Genomic DNA, 19,203 nt, shown 5'->3' with positions numbered 1-19,203 from the left:
CAACCTCTTCGCTTTTCCATGACCATTAGTTTTTCCTACTCCTTTGCTCCTCTCTATCCCTCTTTTTGCTTTACTTCCTCTTCTTTTCTTTTCTTCTCTATCCCAGTCGGTCGGATTGCATGGAACCAAGAGGCACATAGTTATATTAGCTCATACTCTCCAAGATGGCCCTCCTGAACATACTTTCCCTTAACGTTAAGGGCCTTAATTCCCCTAACAAAAGGGTTAAGGCCTTTCAATCCTTTGCGTCCCTGAAAGTGGGCATAGTGGCCCTACAGGAAACTCATTTTTCGACCTGTACAACTCCAAAGTACTTTAGCTCTCACTATCCTCAAGTGTTTACTGCTTCCGCCACTACGAAACAGCGAGGTGTCTTGATAGCCCTCCACCACACTCTTCCTTTTACTTTGTTAACCGAAATTAAAGATCCTGAAGGTCGGTATATTATACTGGTGGGTCTGTTACAAGATGTGGAAACAACTATTGTTTCCTATTATGCCCCTAATAGCAATCCAAACCCCTTTTTTCACATCTGTTCCAAGTGATACGTACTCATTGCAAAGGCACGCTATTTTTGTGTGGCGACTCTAACCTAGTCCTACACCCGCACCTAGATACATTTCCTTACACCCCTGAGCAATATTCTCCCTCCATACGCTTTCGGAAACTTCTCCAACAAGCCTCCCTACTTGATACCTGGCGCGAATGCAACCCTTCTAAGAAAAATGATACATTCTACTCTTACCCCCACAAGTCATTCTCTAGGATTGATCATATCTTTTTGTTTCAGTTGCATCCTCCCCGATCTTGCTCGGCTCTACTATTCAACCTATCACCTGGTCGGACCACTGTGCAGTGATTACCACAATTTCCTCCCTGATCCCACAATCCACAGACCGCACCTGGTGTATCAATGAGACACACCTCGCCAATCAATCATACTGTTTAGACATGCAAATTGCACTGAAGGACTATTTTTTACATAACTCCACTCCTGGTATCTTTCCTGTCCTACTGTGGGAAGCACACAAGCCGGTAATCCGGGGTACATGTATTTCGGTAGCCACCCACCTTAACCGCGATAAAAAGCTACAACTAACCAGATTGGAAGCAGACTTCCATCAATGCTTTCTTCAATTCCAGTCCTCTCCTACTGAAATCCATAGAATAGCCTTGGAGAAGGCCAAAGCTGAACTGGACCTGCTGTTGGCTGAATTGGCCGATAAAGCCATATGCAGATCCAATCATACTATATATACTAAGGCTAACAAGCCGGATACCTTCCTGGCTATGCGTCTTCGTCGTACAAGTTCACGTTCTTATTAGACTCCGAATAGATAAAAATAACCACACTATCAACCCTGTTAAAGTGCTATTGGAATTCTGCAAGGGGCTAGAGGAACTATATACAGTTTAGGCCGAGACATTATTCCGTGACATTCCAATACCCACATTGTTGGACGCCAGTCGTGAGTCCCTGGAGAGCCCGGTCACGGCCGAAGAGGTCCTCTTAGCTATCAAAACACTTAAACCCCATAAACGACCTGGCCCAGATGGCCTCTCCAGCACTTACTTCAAAAAATTTGCTACTACCCTAGCCCCACTCCTATCCAATTCTTTTAATGATTTACTCCAACACCATACTTTTGGCCGAGACACGTTGACAGCTATAATAACCATGATACCCAAGCCCAACATGGATAATTCTCTTTGGTCCAACTTTAGGCCTATCTCCTTGCTTAATCTGGACATCAAAATTTTAGCTAAAATTTTGGCATTACATCTTAACCTGATTATTGTGAGGTTGATCCACAAAGACCAAGTAGGTTTTATACCACGATGACAAGCCAGTGACAATATTAGAAGGGTTATTCTACTCCAACACCTAGCCCCATCTCTTAAAATACCAATGCACCTTTTATCTTTAGATATAAGGAAAGCGTTTGATACGGTTTCATGGCCTTACCTGCACTTTATCTTATGTCGCTGGGGCTTTGGTCCTCATTTTTTGCAGTGGATCAGCTCCCTATATAATTAGCCACAAGCCTATGTTAAGTACTCGGGTTTCGCTCAGATAATTTCCAAATTCAAAGGGGGACTAGACAGGGATGCCCCCTCTCTCCCCTAATTTTTGCCCTAGTGATCGAGCCCCTAGCTGCTTCGATTAGAGCGAGTCCTGATATCAAAGGATTGGAAGTCGCTTCAACGTCCCACAAAATCTGCCTGTTTGCGGATGACGCACTTCTGTTTGTAACCTCTCCTCGTACCTCACTCCCTAACCTCATTCAGCTTCTAGACAAATTTGCGATTGTAACAGGTTTGGAAGTTAATCAATCTAAATCTAAAGCCCTCAACGTGTCTCTTCCACAAAAAGAACTTACTCACCTACGAGACCACTTTCCTTTTCATTGGTCCACATCATCCATACCATATCTCGGGATAAAGCTCACCAATAGACACCCTAGGTTTTATGGGGCCCCGTATATATTTAAATACCCGGGTTTGAATATAACTAGGGGTGCAATGGATCATCACCGATCCGTGATCCGAACGGTTCAACCTGTTCGGATCGGCACACATGCGCTCCGCGGAGCGTGCCGCGGCCTCGGTCTTAGGAAAGGCCGCAGCTTCCGCCTAGCTCCGGAGCGGCGGCCATCTTGGTACACCCGGCGGCCGTTTACTACATGATCGCTCCATCAAATGATGGAGCGATCACTTGTAAACAAACCCGCGTCATGTCATGACGCCGGTTCCTCTCTCCCCTCTGTGTACTGATCTGTACAGTGGAGAGGAGAGATCAGATGGCAGCAGTGCCAATACTCTGCAATACCCTGCCATACCCTGCCAATACTCTGCAATATCCTGCCAATACCCTGCAATACCCTGACAATACTCTGCCATACCCTGACAATACTCTGCCATACCCTGCCAATACTCTGCCATACCCTGCCAATACCCTGCCAATACTCTGCCAATACTTTGCCAATACTCTGCCATACCCTGCCAATACTCTGCAATACCTTGCCAATACTCTGCAATACCCTGCCAATACTCTGCCATACCCTGCCAATACTCTGATAATACTCTGCTAATACTCTGCAATACCCTGCCAATACCCTGCCAATACCCTGCCAATACCCTGCCAATACTCTGCAATACTCTGCCATACCCTGCCATACTCTGCCATACCCTGCCATACCCTGCCAATACTCTGCAATACCTGCCAATACTCTGCAATACCCTGCCAATACTCTGCAATACCCTGCCAATACTCTGCAATACCCTGCCAATACTCTGCCATACCCTGCCAATACTCTGCTAATACTCTGCAATACCCTGCCAATACTCTGCAATACCCTGGCAATACTCTGCCATACCCTGACAATACTCTGCCATACCCTGACAATACTCTGCCATACTCTGCTAATACTCTGCCGATACTCGGCCAATACTCGGCCAATACTCGGCCAATACTCGGCCAATACTCTGCAATACTCTGCCAATACTCTGCCATACCCTGCCATACCCTGCCATACTCTGCCATACTCTGCAATACCCTGCCAATACTCTGCAATACCCTACCAATACTCTGCAATACCCTGCCAATACCCTGCCAATACTCTGCCATACCCTGCCATACTCTGCCATACTCTGCCATACTCTGCCATACTCTGCTAATACTCTGCAATACCCTGCCAATACTCTGCCAATATTCTGCCTATACTCTGCCAATACTCTGCCAATACTCTGCCAATACTCTGAAATACCTGCCAATACTCTGCCATACCCTGCCAATACTCAGCAATACCCTGCCAATACTCTGCAATACTCTGCCAATACTCTGCCAATACCCTGCCAATACCCTGCTAATATATTATTACAGTGGGGGAGATTGTGGATACTACAGTGGGGGAGATGACGTGGATATTGCAGTGGGGGAGATTTTTTTTTGTTGATCAGAAAATAATCCGAACCGTGACTCCTGATCTGAGGAATGATCCGAACCATGAGTTTTTTGATCCGTTTCACCCCTACTGATAACCCCGCTTCTCTTTACCAGGCAAATTATCTTCCTATGTTATCACACCTGTCCTTCCTACTGGATACCCGGCGTCCTCTTTGTGTCTCCTGGCTTGGACGAGTTGCGGCTGTTAAAATGACCTTACTCCCAAAGCTTCTGTATCTCTACAGGGTACTCCCGATTGCAATTCCCTCCTATTTCCATTGAATCATTCAAACCCGGGTATTTAAATATATATGGGGCCCCACAAAACCTAAGGTGTCTAGATCCATCCTCCTTCGCAGCAAACTTAGTGGGGGCTTAGGGCTCCCTAACCTTGCCCGCTATTATCACGCAGCCCAGTTGGCCCAAATAACATTATTGCATGCAATAACTGAAATTCCACTATGGGTCAGTATAGAAGCGATGGAACTCTTCCCCCTTTATTGCGTCCAACCTACTATGGCTGCCCCCTTCAACTCGCGGCTTTATATCCAACCCAGTTACGCGCCATTCTCTCAGGCTGTGGGACAGTCTATGTGGCTCTTTCAAATTAATCTCTCCACATGCCCCGTTACTTTCATTCCTAGGCCACCCACTTTTCTATCCAGCCTTTACTGAGCCAGGCTCATTTCGGCTGTGGTCCCAAGCAGGACTGAGTCGAATTTGTGACTTGGTCACCGACACCACCCTTAAAACATTTCCGGTGCTTCAATTTCAGGCCAAGCTTCCACCTAATGAATGCTTCCACTACCTCCAAATTGCACATTTCGTCCAAACAGCAATAGGCTCTTGCTCCCCTCTAGATGACCTAACAATTTACAAAAGTATTTGCTACTCTGACCCACACACTCCAGGCATTATTTCTAGTCTTTATAATCACCACATCTCCCCACCAGCAAACCTCCCTTCTTATACTACACAGTGGTCCAAAGACCTACAAATTGAGCTTGATGCTGAGGATTGGGTAAACATATGGACCAACACAAAATCTTCGTCTCATAACAACGGAGCGCTGGAGGCAAATTACAAGGTCCTCATGCGCTGGTACCTTGTCCCAGCAAGGATTACTAAATTCCTACCGAATTACTCCCCCCTATGTTTCCGAGGCTGTGGAGAGATGGGTACACATGCCCATATTTGGTGGTCATGCCCTATTGTGAAACAATTTTGGACAATAATATTTCACATGGCCTTAACATTACTTCGAGACACCCTTGACCCTGACCCATCCCTGGCACTGTTAAACCATGTGCAGGGGGACTACACAAGAGCACACATTCAATTTCTTCTCCAGCTTACTATAGCAGCCAAACAGACGATAGCCAGATCCTGGAAAACCCCAAAATTAAGTATAGCAGAGGTGAAAAATAGAGTCACTCAAGCTATGATTCACAGTAAGATTGAAGCCACCGTTCTAGACCAAATCCCCCCACACTGCAAAATGTGGGCTCCATGGGTAGAACATTACCTTCCCTCAGACTTCAATAGTCATTTATTGGAACCATAACCCTCCAGTAGATTCTACAGTCTTGCATTGCAATCCTTTGGGGACCCATGCGATCCCGCCGACAGTTTCTCTTACTTCTCTTCTTTTCCTCTCTTCCTCTTTACTCTTTCTCTTATCCTGATTTATCCTCCCTTACCTATACCCTGGTATCTCACCTAGGATCTCTACAATTGCCAAATTGTTTGATGATTGAACCCAGCTTATGGTCATTGTCTTCCACGCTCACTGCCGAAAACTTGTGTTCATCTCAATTATGATATTAAGATTCATCCTCTCAAGTGTTAGCACTTTTAAAATGTAATTGTAACTCACGAAATCCATTCCTCTCTTTATTGTTATTATGTAAAAAAATATGTCAAACTTACCATTGTTACCACGATGTAAATTTTCACTGGAGATGCATTGTAAGTCTTGTTCTTTAATCTCCTGAAGAGATTATTTGTTGTTGTATTTCTTGATTATGTTCAATAAAAATTTTGAACAGAAAAATCTTGCTGGCACTTTCAGTTTAGGGATGACCGCTCTAACAAAGCAAAAAAAAAACAGGTCTTGTTCCAGTCCTTTAGGTCATCCTGGACTGTGTATAGTAGGGGGACATCATTTTTTTAAAAGTTATTTTACTTATTTTTACTTTAATTTTTTTTTTTAATTTTCATTTTACTTTTCAAGATTTTAGTAACTATACAAGATTTTAGTAATGAGAACGGTATCATTAGCAGTAATCAGCATGGATTCATGAAGAATCGTTCTTGCCAAACCAATCTATTAACCTTCTATGAGGAGGTGAGTTGCCATCTAGATAAAGGAAGGCCCGTAGACGTGGTGTATCTGGATTTTGCAAAAGCATTTGACAGAGTGCCCCATAAACGTTTACTGTACAAAATAAGGTCCATTGGCATGGACCCTAGGGTGAGTACATGGAATGAAAACTGGCTACAAGAGCGAGTTCAGATGGTGGTGATAAATGGGGAGTACTCGGAATGGTCAGGGGTGGGTAGTGGGGTCCCCCAGGGTTCTGTGCTGGGACCAATCCTGTTTAATTTGTTCATAAACGACCTGGAGGATGGGATAAACAGTTCAATCTCTGTATTTACGGACAATACTAAGCTAAGCAGGGCAATAACTTCTCCACAGGATGTGGAAACCTTGCAAAAAGATCTGAATAAATTAATGGGGTGGGCAACTACATGGCAAATGAGGTTCAATGTAGAAAAATGTAAAATAATGAATTTGGGTGGCAAAAATATGAATGCAATCTATACACTGGGGGGAAAACCTCTGGGGGATGGAAAAGGACCTGGGGGTCCTAGTAGATGATAGGCTCAGCAATGGCATGCAATGCCAAGCTGCTGCTAACAAAGCAAACAGAATATTGGCATGCATTAAAAAGGGGATCAACTCCAGAGATAAAATGATAATTCTCCCGCTCTACAAGACTCTGGTCTGGCCACACCTAGAGTATGCTGTGCAGTTCTGGGCACCAGTCTTCAGGAAGGATGTACTGGAAATGGAGCAAGTACAAAGAACGACAACAAAGCTAATAAAGGGTCTGGAGGATATTAGTTATGAGGAAAGGTTGCGAGCACTGAACCTATTCTCTCTGAAGAAGAGACGCTTGAGAGTTGATATGATTTCAATATACAAATACCATACTGGTGATCCAACAATAGGGATAAAACTTTTTTCGCGGAAGGGAGTTTAACAAGACTTGTATACACGGTCGGATTTGCTGACGGAAAATGTTCGATGGGAGCTTGTTGTCAGAAATTGCGACAGTGTGTGGGCTCCATCACACATTTTCCACCGGAATTTCCGTCACACAAAATTTGAGATCTGGATCTCAAATTTTCCGACAACAAAATCCGTTGTCGTAAATTCCAATCGTGTGTACACAATTCCGACGCACAAAGTTTCCACGCATGCTCGGAATCAAGCAGAAGAGCTGCACAGGCTATTGAACTTCATTGTTCTTGGCTCATCATACGTGCTGTACATCACCGCGTTCTTGACGTTCGGAATTTCCGACAAGATTTGTGTGACCGTGTATTTGCAAGACAAGTTTGAGTCAACATCCGTCGGGAAAAATCCATGGATTTTGTTGTCGGAATGTCCGATCGTGTGTACGGGGCATAAGAGCGGCAAGGATGTGGAATTCCCTTCCACAGGCGGTGGTCTCAGCGGGGGGCATCGATCGTTTCAAGAAACTATTAGATAAGCACCTGAACGACCGCAACATATTGGGATATACAATGTAATATGATGTATAATCACACACATAGGTTGGACTTGATGGACTTGTGTCTTTTTTCGACCTCACCTACTATGTAATTCTGTAACTATGTGTATTTACATTTTTCGTTTAGGATTTTTTTTTTTTGTATTTAGTCATAGACACATGCAATTCGTTTAAGCCCAAATATAAATTCGGACAAATGTTTGGTTTTTCAGAGACTCGGATGTATCTAAAGCGCAAAATGAAATAGTAACGAACTTCGTTGAAGTTTTTTACATTTCCTTCCGTATATCAGTTTTCTAACGAATTCCAAATTTTCAGAGCGATTTGAATTCAGATCGGTCGAGAAAATCATCAACTTTTTTAAGGGGAACCCAATGGACAACCAATGGCCAGGGTTGTTGGAAAGAGATTCTTGTCCCCATCAACATGAGGACAAAGTGCTTTGGGGTGGCCCAGAGAACCCCCCATGTTGAGGGCATGTCGCTTGGTATGGTTCAGGAGGGGGGGGGGCGCTCGCTTGTCCCCCCCTATCCTGACCTCCAGGCTGCATGCTCGGATAAGGTCTGGTATGGATTTTGGGGGGGACCCCACGCCAATTTTTTTTTTTAATTTGGTGTGGCATTCCCCTTAAGGGCCTTTTTTATCCATATTGCTGGGAGCCGGCAATGCATTACAGCCGCGAGCAAGTTTAAATGACATTTTTTACTTTAGAAATGTCATTATTGCTGCAGCACTGTTCTACACATCGTGCAGATGCGCCGCTTTACGGGCAGACTAAGGGAACCCCCAGGCACGATATTTAAAGAAATATTTAATTTTTATTGTTTCACTTTAAGCATTATTAAAATCTTTGCTCCTGAAAAAACAGTCCTTTTAAAAACTTTTTTTGCATTGATACATGTCCCCTGGGGTAGTACCCGGGTCCCCATACAATTTTGATGGCAATAACTTGCATCTAAGCCTTTAAAATTAGGACTTTTCATTTTTCATGTTCGTGTCCCATAGACTTTAATAGGGTTTGCATGTTCGCTAGAACTTTTTGTTCACGTTGTTCTGGTGCAAACCGAACCGGGGGGGGGGGGGTGTTCGTCCCATCCCTACCAGGCAGTCGATAATGGTTACAAATAATTGTGTATGGTGAATTACCATGTACTGAAAGCATTTCAGGTCTTTGAACATTAACAATGCATAATTCGATGTAAGTACTACTTGTAAGTTTTAGAACAAAAATTTTCGCAAGGAACTCTTCACTTCATTGTTTCGTAGACTGTATATTAGAGGGTTCAATATAGGGACCACTGTGGTGTAGAACATGGTTAAGATCTGTTCAAGTAAGTCATAGCGGTCCAATGGTGGGGTCATGTATACAGATAGAGCAGATCCATAAAAGATGGCCATAACAATGAGGTGGGATGAACAGGTGGAGAAGGCTTTACTTCGGCCATCCTTAGATTTAATGTGTTGTATGACCCTGATAATTTTTACATAGGACATCAAGTTGCAAATAACTGGACAGAGCCCAAATGATAAACACTCTGCATACAAGACGATGTAAAATACTTTGGTGCCACCACAGGAAATGTTGATGAGAGCTTTAGCATCACAGAAAAACTGGTGAATGGTAACAGAAAAACAGAAAATTATTTTTAATATTGAACTTGTAATAAAGGTTGAATTTAGACTGCCACCAATCCAAACAACTATTATTAGCAATATGCAGACTTTCTTATTAAGTATATGATGATAGTGTAAAGGGTGACAAATTGCAACATATCGGTCATACGCCATTATAAATAGAATGATGTCTTCAGCACTGTCCGCTAAACACATAAAATACATTTGGATAAAACATTGCGTAATTAGCATTGTATTATTTCCAGAAAGTAAGATGTAGAGGAGTTTTGGAATGGTAACAGTTGTATAACACATATCAACAACAGACAAGTTGAATAGAAATAAATACATCGGGGTGTGCAAATGGAAGTCCAAACATATCACTGCAATGATAACTATGTTCACCAGCACTCCAAATAAATAGTTGAAGAAAAAGTAGACAGAGCTAAAGATGATGAACAATGAATTCTCTGTTTTCATAAAAAATGGTAGAATGTGCACATCTAGAGGAGATGTTGTGTTTTCCATAGGATAGGGGCACATTTCTACATAAAAACAAAATGTATTTTTCACAAAGCAGCAGGGTTAAAAAATAAACCATTGTTTATCCACTTGCCCACTGGGCACTTAAACTCCCTTCCTAACCAGGCCAATTTTCAGGTTTCAGTGCTGTCACACTTTGAATGACAATTGCTCAGTCATGCAGCACTGTACCCATATTATTTTTTTGTCCTTTTTTTTCACACAAATAGAGCTTTCTTTTGGTGGTATTTAATCACCCCTGGATTTTTTATTTTTTGCACTATAATGCTGCGTACACATGATCGGGATTTTGGTCGGAAAAAGATATGATGGCTTTTCTGACAGGATTCCGCTCAAGCTGAACTTTCGACCGTCAAGAACTCAGTGACGTACAACACTATATATATATATATATATATATATATATATATATATATATATATATGTGTAGGAAGGCCAGTATGGTGGCCTGAATTTATGGGAGGAGCCCGGGGGGTATTTAACCAGCCCGCTCACCTGTGGTGCTTGTCGGTTTCCTGTGCGCGATATACGTCACTAGAACGACTATTCCGATTTCAGCGTTCGCAAATACTTGGCTCACGAGTTCCCGCATTCGTGATCTCCGTGCTCGAGAGTTTTTTGAAATCCGCGTTTACCGATTCGTTCGCACCACGCGTCTGGCTGGGCTGTCGCAGGTAGGGTCCCCTCGGATTTTTGTTTTTACGTACTTTTATGTCATGTCACTAAACCGTGATATTAGAATTACGAATCACTCGCAAATTTCACGAACGTAACCGCATGTGTATCACTTGCACTGTCGTCATGTTACCATTTCACGTTATCTGAGGAAACCACAGCGACGCAAGCGTCGCTTCATTTCAGACAGCTCTAAATTGTTAAACATGTGTCAGTAGACAGCCATAGCGATTTGTAAACGCATAAATCTTTTCGAACCACGTCAGTTCGATACCAATCATTTCTCATTTCTGAAACATTTCTAAAGACATTTCTAACATTTCAAACCATTTCAAATCATTTCTCATTTCAGTCACGTACCGCGCTCCGATTCGAATCCAGTCGCACCTAAAAGATGCACCGATTCGCTCCGGTGTGCCCCAGTAATTACGGCCTCATTTCAGTACATGCTCCAGAGTCACGTCATTATCAGTCGCTTCGTACCTCTGTCATGGTTATCATTTCATTGCCACGTATCACGCTCCGATACGAATTCAGTCGCATGGAAATGCACCGATTCGTCTCGGCGTGCCCCAGGTATTAGCCACATTTCAGTACATGCTCCAGAGTCCGATTCGTAGTCAGTCGCTACAGCAGCACGACCGATTTGCGCCTCTGTCATGGCAAACAATATGTTACACCTGCACTTACCGCGCTCCGCTTCGAATCCAGTCGCATCCTCCATGCACCGATTCGTTACGGCGTGCCCCAGGGCTCGGCCTCATTTCTGAAACATGCTCCGGAGTCCGGATCATAGCTAGTCGCAGATATCGGGCGACCGATCCGCATCTCTGTCATGGAACTGCTACCATTTCACTCCCACAGCGCATCACCGTTTCGAAACCAGTCGCATCCGAGATGCACCGATTCGTCACGGAATGCCTCAGTTGTTTCGGCCGTACCCATACCTGTACCAGAGCTCGGTGCGTTGCCAGTCGCAAAATGCGGCACAACCAATTCGAGCCTCGGTCAAGGTAAACATTTCTCTCATTTCGTTTCATTCTGCGCTCCGATTCGAATCCAGATGCATCAAACATGCACCGATTCGTCCCGGTGTGCACCAATGTTTTTCAGTTGCCTCATTTCAGTACATGCTCCAGAGCCCAGTTCACGGTCGGATCAGTCACGACACGACCGAGCCGGACCTCTGTCATGGAGTTCACTCATTTCATAATCAAGGCAAACATTTCTAATCATTTCATTGTCACAAGATTGTAAGCACCATACAAGTCATGGCTTCAAGTTAGTCAGCAAACCCTTCACGAATTATCACCTTTCATTTTCCTCCAGGTCAGTCAAAGTTCAATAGGTCCACCCTGCACCAGGTTGGACGATATCCCTTCAGGTAAAGAAAAAAAAAAAAAAAAAAAAGTGGGAGAAAATAAGGCGGGTAAGTATGACTCAGGGAATCAAAGAAAAAACTTGAAATTCATGTCACCCCCAATAGGTTACAGTCAACCAAAATAAGAGCTCAAAGACAGGATATTCTCACCAGATCTACCATGTCTCAGGCCGGCAGCGAAGACTTCACGGCCCCTCTGTCACCTTCCCCGGTCTCAGAGAGCGGCAGCGTGCAGTCCCTCAGGGGATGGACTATCCCCAAACTGACGGCAGAGCTAAGACGCAGAGGTGTGCCCTTCCCCGCCACAGCGAGGAAAGGCGAGCTGTTCAAACTCCTCTTTCCCCCACCAGCAGCAGGACCCAGTACCCAGCAGGCATCCCTCCAGTCAATATCTTCAGCCATCTCACAACTTCACACGATGGTGTCGTCCCTGTCTACCTCGGTCACAGACGTACAAACCAGGGTGGCAATCCTGGAGGCACGACCGGCCGCGGCTATCCCCGACCCAACCGCAACCCAAACCTTAACACCCCTTCCTGCAGGTACCTCAGGCTGGAGCCCCATTGTCTACCCCTCCCATTTGGTTCCAACCAGCATCAGGAAGGACATTTTGGATGGCAGGGACGTCAACCTGGCCTCTCTCCTTATTTCTGTGCACGATCTGGCAGAAAATAAGGCCTACTCCTGGGGTGACATATCGGTGGTCCTTAAAGCCAAAGACCCCAGACTGAACCGCAAGTTATCCGTCCCAGAATTCACCCTGGCCTTTGGCATGCTGAGAGACGTCCTATGCTCAGCCGCCCCCAGCAGAAGGGAAGAGCTGGACTTATACCTCCATACGGTAGTAGACTTGGGCTACAAGTATGGAGGATTTTCCTTTTACGACTACCACCGTTCCTTTTCCGCAAAGGCTGCTGCCAGACTCACACAGTTCCAAACAACAACAAATTGGAGTCTCATGGACACAGAGCTGTTCTGCCGCCATTTTGCCGGCTTACGCTCACCCCTGTGTGCGATTTGCCAGTCCTCCACCCACACTGCCACCTGGTGCGCCAATGCGACAACCAGACGTCCCTTTGAATTTCCCTCTACCTCCGGTGCACTTCAGGGTCAGTCGGCCCCTGAACAAAGGCCTCAGGTGGACAAATTCGGACGCCCAGTCCGAACCGTGGGAGGGGCAGCCATCTGCAATAATTACAATTACGGGTCCTGCAACTTCAGTCAGTGCCGCCTACTCCACATCTGCACCTTATGCCAAAGAGCGCACCCAAGAAACCTGTGCGAAGTCAAACAACAGAAGAGGGCATGACTAAGCCGGATCAACGTCTTATGGCTAGGACTCTACCTCACCTCACATCCCACCCCCTCCCTGGCCACCTACCTTATCCAGGGCTTCACAGTAGGCTTTCACACCGGCCTCATTTCACTACCCCACAGTACTTACGAATGTGGGAATCTTCGTTCAGCGGCCATTGACGAACAAGCCATAGATCGGCTCTTACAAGCAGAAGTAGACGAGAGTACGTCATAGGCCCCTTCACTCAGCCCCCTTTCAGCACTTGGAGAGTCAGCCCTATTGGGCTTGTCAAGGGCAAATTCACAAATAAATTACGTTTGGTGTACGACCTGTCTGCGCCTCATTCTTCCCATATCCCCAGTCTCAATTCCCTGATCCCCTCCGAAGAATTCTCCCTAAAATATTCCTCCGTGGACATGGCAATCCAAGCAGTCATCAAAGCAGGTACAGGTGCCTGGCTTTCCAAAGCCGACATCTCGGATGCCTTCAAGCTCCTGCCTATACACCCATCCCTTTGGTGCTGGCACGGCATCAAGTGGAAGGAGGCATATTATTTTGCCACAAAACTAACGTTTGGTTCGAAGAGTAGCCCTTGGCTCTTCGACACATTCGCTCAATCCCTCGCTTGGATACTGGTACACAAGGCTCAGTGCCAAGAAGTCATCCATTACCTGGATGACTTCCTACTGATAGAACCTCCCAGCAAGCCCCCAGGAGACCTCGACAAACTCAGAGTGGTATTCGGGAATCTCAATGTTCCCATCGCCAAGCACAAAGTCGACGGCCCAGCACACAACATCACCTTTCTCAGAGTCAACTTAGACACCTGCACTATGCAAGCCAGTCTCCCCCTCGACAAACTAACCTGCATCAGGGCGGTCCTTCACAAATTCACCCACACCAAAGGGTGTACCAAAAAGCAGTTGCAATCTCTCCTGGGAATGCTTAATTTCGCCATGCGAATTATTCCACAAGGCCGCACCTTCGTGTCACGTCTGCTGAGATTCCTGTCAGAAACACAAGACCCCGATCAAATCCTGAATCTAGACTCCGCAGCAATAGCGGACCTATCTATGTGGGAGGAATTCCTGTCCGCCTGGAATGGCATATCCCTATTTATACCCATGGTGTCGGCCCTTTCACCTCAGGTGGTGACAGACGTTGCAGCTTCCACAGGTTTCGCGGCAATTTTTGGCCACCAATGGTTTTCAGGACCCTGGCCTCAACATATACTGTTGATACCCGGCTTTACCCGAACATCTTCCCTCTTCGAACTCTATCCCATAGTGGCAGCTGCACAACTCTGGGGTCACCATTGGACAGGGCAAACCGTGGTCTTCACCACTGACAATCAGGCCACGGCACACATCATCAACAAAGGCAGGTCCAAGTCCCTAGCAGTCATGTCCTTCCTGCGCAGATTGGTACAACTGTCCTTACAGCATCAGTTTAACATTCACTGTGCATTTATTCCAGGCAGATACAATTTAGCTGCTGACGCACTGTCACGTTTTAACTACACCTCCTTTTTCAAACAGGTTCCCGCAGCCGATCCAGTGTCGGCCGCTATCCCCGTCTGGTCACAGCTGACCCTGGACTAGCTCAACATTTACAAGGAGCAACGCAGCTCATCAATCACTCACTCTCTCATAACACACTCAAAGCCTACCAGACAGCTTGGAGGGCATTCAATAAATTCCTCACATCCTGCTGTAAAGGACCAACAGATGTCAAACAGGTACTGGCCTTCACTTCATACTGCCATACTCAGCTGGCCTTATCTTACAATACCATTCGGCTATATCTAGCCGGCATACAACATTTCTTGACTCTTGAAGACCCCACAAAATCTTCACTGTTCTCATCACACGCTATACGAGCCATCCTTAGGGGCATTCAGAAACAACAACCAGTGATCAGCATCAAGCGCTTACCCATCACGGGGCCCATCTTCAGGGAGATGTCGACTATTCTGGCTACTTCTCCATTCGGTCTGCTCCCCAGCACGGTCCTACAAGCAGCCATATATTTGGCTTACTATGGGTTCTTGCGACCTGGCGAGTTCACCTGTAACAGCCCCACAGACCAAGCACTATGCAGACGGCACTTGCTTCGCTACCAAGACCATTTTATCCTTCACCTCGAGGTTTCTAAAACCCAGCAAACAGGCTCTGGAGTAGACATTCACCTCTACAAAACTAATAACAGCTGGTGTCCAGTCACCGTACTTAACCGTCTCCTGTCACTCCTGCCTGAACAACCGGACACCTGTCCTCTTCTAGGTAAAAAATAAATACTGCGCTTACACTGATTAGAGAAAAGCTGCGACTAGAAAGTAGTAAGCTGAAAATAGTGTAAGTCAAAAAAAAGTCGCGCTGACAACTAAAGTGACAAAAGGCAAATGCCTGAAAAATGATGTGAATGTGGAGATTGAATGTGGGTCATTGAGTGAAAGTGTCAAACACTATGAAAGAAATTAAAAATACTATTAAGTGAATAAAATATAAATGAGAATAATTGTGTATATGACAAAAAAACAGATATTGCATATCACAATCAGTAAACAATATGTACCTCTAGTGTCAATATGTACATTAATACAGCTTAACTGTAACCACAGAGCCAAACCATAATAGTGCAACAACATAAGAAACTGAAAAGCTAAAGAAAGTCCGTGATTCAAAAAAGCAGTATTAAATAAAGTCCATCCATATTACATTGACATGCATAGATTAAAACTGATCTCCAGGTGCTCTGTGAAGTAATGTAACAGGATCTCGCTGTGATAGGATATAAGGTGCGTAGATAAACCTCCACCTCCAAGAAAAATTGCTGCCTCTTACCAGATGGAAATGGTCTCTAAATTACAGGAGACCCAGGAGGCAGATGGCTGTACCCCAGCCAGGGATCTTTAAGCAGGCACTCAGCGTACGGGACCTGGGACTCACTCCACACAGCCTCAGCATTTATGGAAATATTGCCATGTAAAAGATAAATTGCTCCACATAGTGTAAAATCCAGCGATTTATTGTATAAAAAAATATAAAGATTGCACTTACAAAAGCATCGTAAATTGCAGGTATGTAAAATAGAAAGCCGGCCGGCTCCAAGAAAACTCGTGTCCTACGAGTCTGTGTATCGCGGTGTCGTCGGGACGTAGCTCCTCCTCCCTACGCCGTTTCATCACAACAGGACGTGGTCACGGGATGTGAGCAACGTCCCGACGCACCGCTTAAATAAACACATCAATCACAACCCTCCACAACAGTAAAACGGAAGCGCCATCTTGTGTCAGGGAAACAGTATGGGCAAGACCAAAAACATTACTCGAGTGGTGAATATCTAAATATACACCAAACGGTATTAAAAGACTACACGGACCAAAAGGATGTGTGGTAAAGAAATATTGATAAATACGAAATGGTTGATTGAACCGAAATAAAAAAATTTAAAAAATAAATAAAAAAAAAAACCGAAACATAACAGACAAAGTGCAAACAGTCCCCGTATGGCATAGGGCTGCATATATAGACAGTAGATATTAATCCAAGTAGAAACGTCCATTGTGCACTAGACATCTAATGCGTGCACATGTTGCTGTGAGGGAAACAAGTGCACCCAAAATTAAGAGCACTAACCTCTAAAGAGCAAAAGTAAAATAATAATTAAAATGAAATAAAAATATTAATGAAAAAAAAAAAAAAAAAAAAAAAAAAAAAAATATTTTAATGAGAAAATATTTTAATGTAAAAAATATTTTAATGAAAAATGGTAAAAATTAAAAACCAGAAAAAGAAAAATGAATCGAAATCTGGGCCATAACAATGGATGCATATGTAAGATATTAATAAAGTTAAGAGAACCGTTTCCCTGAAACAGGAGTGCTCTAAAACCAACTAATCATAAATTCAACACATAGGGTATTAAAAAACAAACCAATAAAACTTCTAAAAAATAGAAATATTTGACAGGACTGGTAATAACAAGAAAGCCCCTTATACCCTAAGAGTTGTCTATAAAGGCGTTAACGTCCACATCGACGTTAAGACCAAAGGGGGTATAGGACTTCAATTTATGAACCCAGGCCATCTCTAATCTAGAGATGCTACGTACCAGGGCACTCCCCCTCCAGTGGGGCTTGAACTTGTCTATCCCTAAAAAGATAGTGCCTGTAGGGTCTCGATGATGAGCTGTCAAATAATGCTTCGACACGGAATGTTTTGTGAACCCTCTCCTGATATTATTAATGTGCTCGTTTAGTCTCACCTGTAAGGGTCTTTTAGTACGGCCCACATATTGCAGGCCACACGGGCACTGCAATAAATAAACTACTCCAGTGGTGGAGCATGTGATAAAGGGCTCAATGGTGTAGGACTTGCGTGTACATGTAGAAATAAAATTCATTGTCCTTCTACTCCTACAGCCATTCAGCGAGCAGACCTGACACCTCCTACATTGGAAATATCCTGTCAGCTCAGAAAAGAAACTAGGCCTTGAAACCGGGGGATCAAAAATATTGGGTGCCACTTTATCCTTAAGGGAAGGGGCACCCCTAAAGATCACCCGCGGTTTATCTGGCAACATAGATGCCAACACCCTGTCATTTCTGAGGACATGCCAGTATTTGTTGATAATGCGCTTGACCCTGAAATGCTGGCAGGAGTAATCAGTGATAAAGGGGCAACGAAATGAGGTGTCAGCCGGATCTCTAATTCGTTCAACAAGTAAATCACTACGATCCACTTTCTCAACCTGGTCTAATGTGCTGGCCACAAAATCTGAAGAGTACCCTTTGGCGACAAACCTCTGAGTCAAGATTTGTGCCTGATCACGAAAAGTAGCAACATCTGTGCAGTTCCGCTTAAGCCGAAGGAACTGACTTTTAGGCACAGATTTAAGCCATGAAGCATGGTGACAGCTGTCATGGGGGATAAATGAGTTCCTATCGGTCGGTTTGAAATAAGTAGAGGTGACGAATTGGTTGTTACTAATAGAAATGGTAAGATCTAGGAAGTGAATCTGTTCGAGGCTAGTTTCATAGTTAAGCTGAATGCCCCTATCATTATTGTTAAGAAGGCACATAAAGTCAGATAAGTCAGAAGCTGTGCCATCCCACAGGAGGAGGATGTCGTCTATGTAACGGACCCACAAGACCAACTGGCGTCTTGGCTGGGCATAGACGACATCCTCCTCCCACCTGGCCATGAAAAGATTCGCCAGGCTAGGGGCATATTTCGCCCCCATGGCCACCCCTCTATCCTGACGATAATAGTTCCCATCGAACCAAAAGAAATTGTGCGTTGCCGCAAATTCCAACAGTAACATGATGAATCGGATTTGTTCCTCCGGGAGATTGGACAATCGATGAAGATGGTCCGATACAGCCTCCAGACCTAACTGGTGGGGGATGACCGTATAGAGGGAGGTAACGTCAGCCGTTACCAGCAACATCCCATCCCTGGGTACATGGTTCGAGAGAAGGTTAATAACGTCACGAGTATCTTTAACATAGGACCTCATGGTGCGTACTAATGGTTGCAAATAAAAGTCTATGTATTTGCCCACCCGGGACGTGATGGAATCTATCCCACTGACTATGGGACGTCCCGGGGGGCAAACAAGACTCTTATGTATTTTTGGTAAATAATATATAACAGGTACCCTGGGTGCCCGGGGAATCAAAAAAGACTTTTCTTTGTTGTTCAAAATACCGGAACTATGGCCTTTAGTGATCAAAACCTCCAACTCCCTTGTATAGGTCACGTTAGGGTTGGATGGTAACAGGGTATAGGTCGTGTCATCACCCAGGATCCTATGCATCTCATGCATATAATCACTTTTGTTCAAAATGACAATCCCACCCCCTTTATCCGCGGGGCGGATGACAAGTTGTTTGTTATTGCACAAAGATTCAATGCCGGACTGAATGTCCTTCCTATTCCTGACA

General features: G+C 44.6%; 1 protein-coding gene across 1 annotated transcript; it reads right to left on the bottom strand.

The window, feature by feature from the left end:
* Positions 1 to 8,964: 8,964 nt before the first annotated feature.
* Positions 8,965 to 9,888, bottom strand: LOC141148013 (olfactory receptor 8D1-like). Its single transcript, XM_073635170.1, has one exon. It carries the CDS (start codon positions 9,886 to 9,888, stop codon positions 8,965 to 8,967), a length of 924 nt encoding a protein of 307 aa, XP_073491271.1.
* Between the last annotated feature and the right edge of the window lie 9,315 nt (positions 9,889 to 19,203).

This window comes from Aquarana catesbeiana, linkage group LG06 (genome assembly GCF_042186555.1).
Source record: "Aquarana catesbeiana isolate 2022-GZ linkage group LG06, ASM4218655v1, whole genome shotgun sequence".
NCBI classification, from domain to species: domain Eukaryota; kingdom Metazoa; phylum Chordata; class Amphibia; order Anura; family Ranidae; genus Aquarana; species Aquarana catesbeiana.
This window is presented reverse-complemented; position numbering and strand designations above follow the sequence as displayed.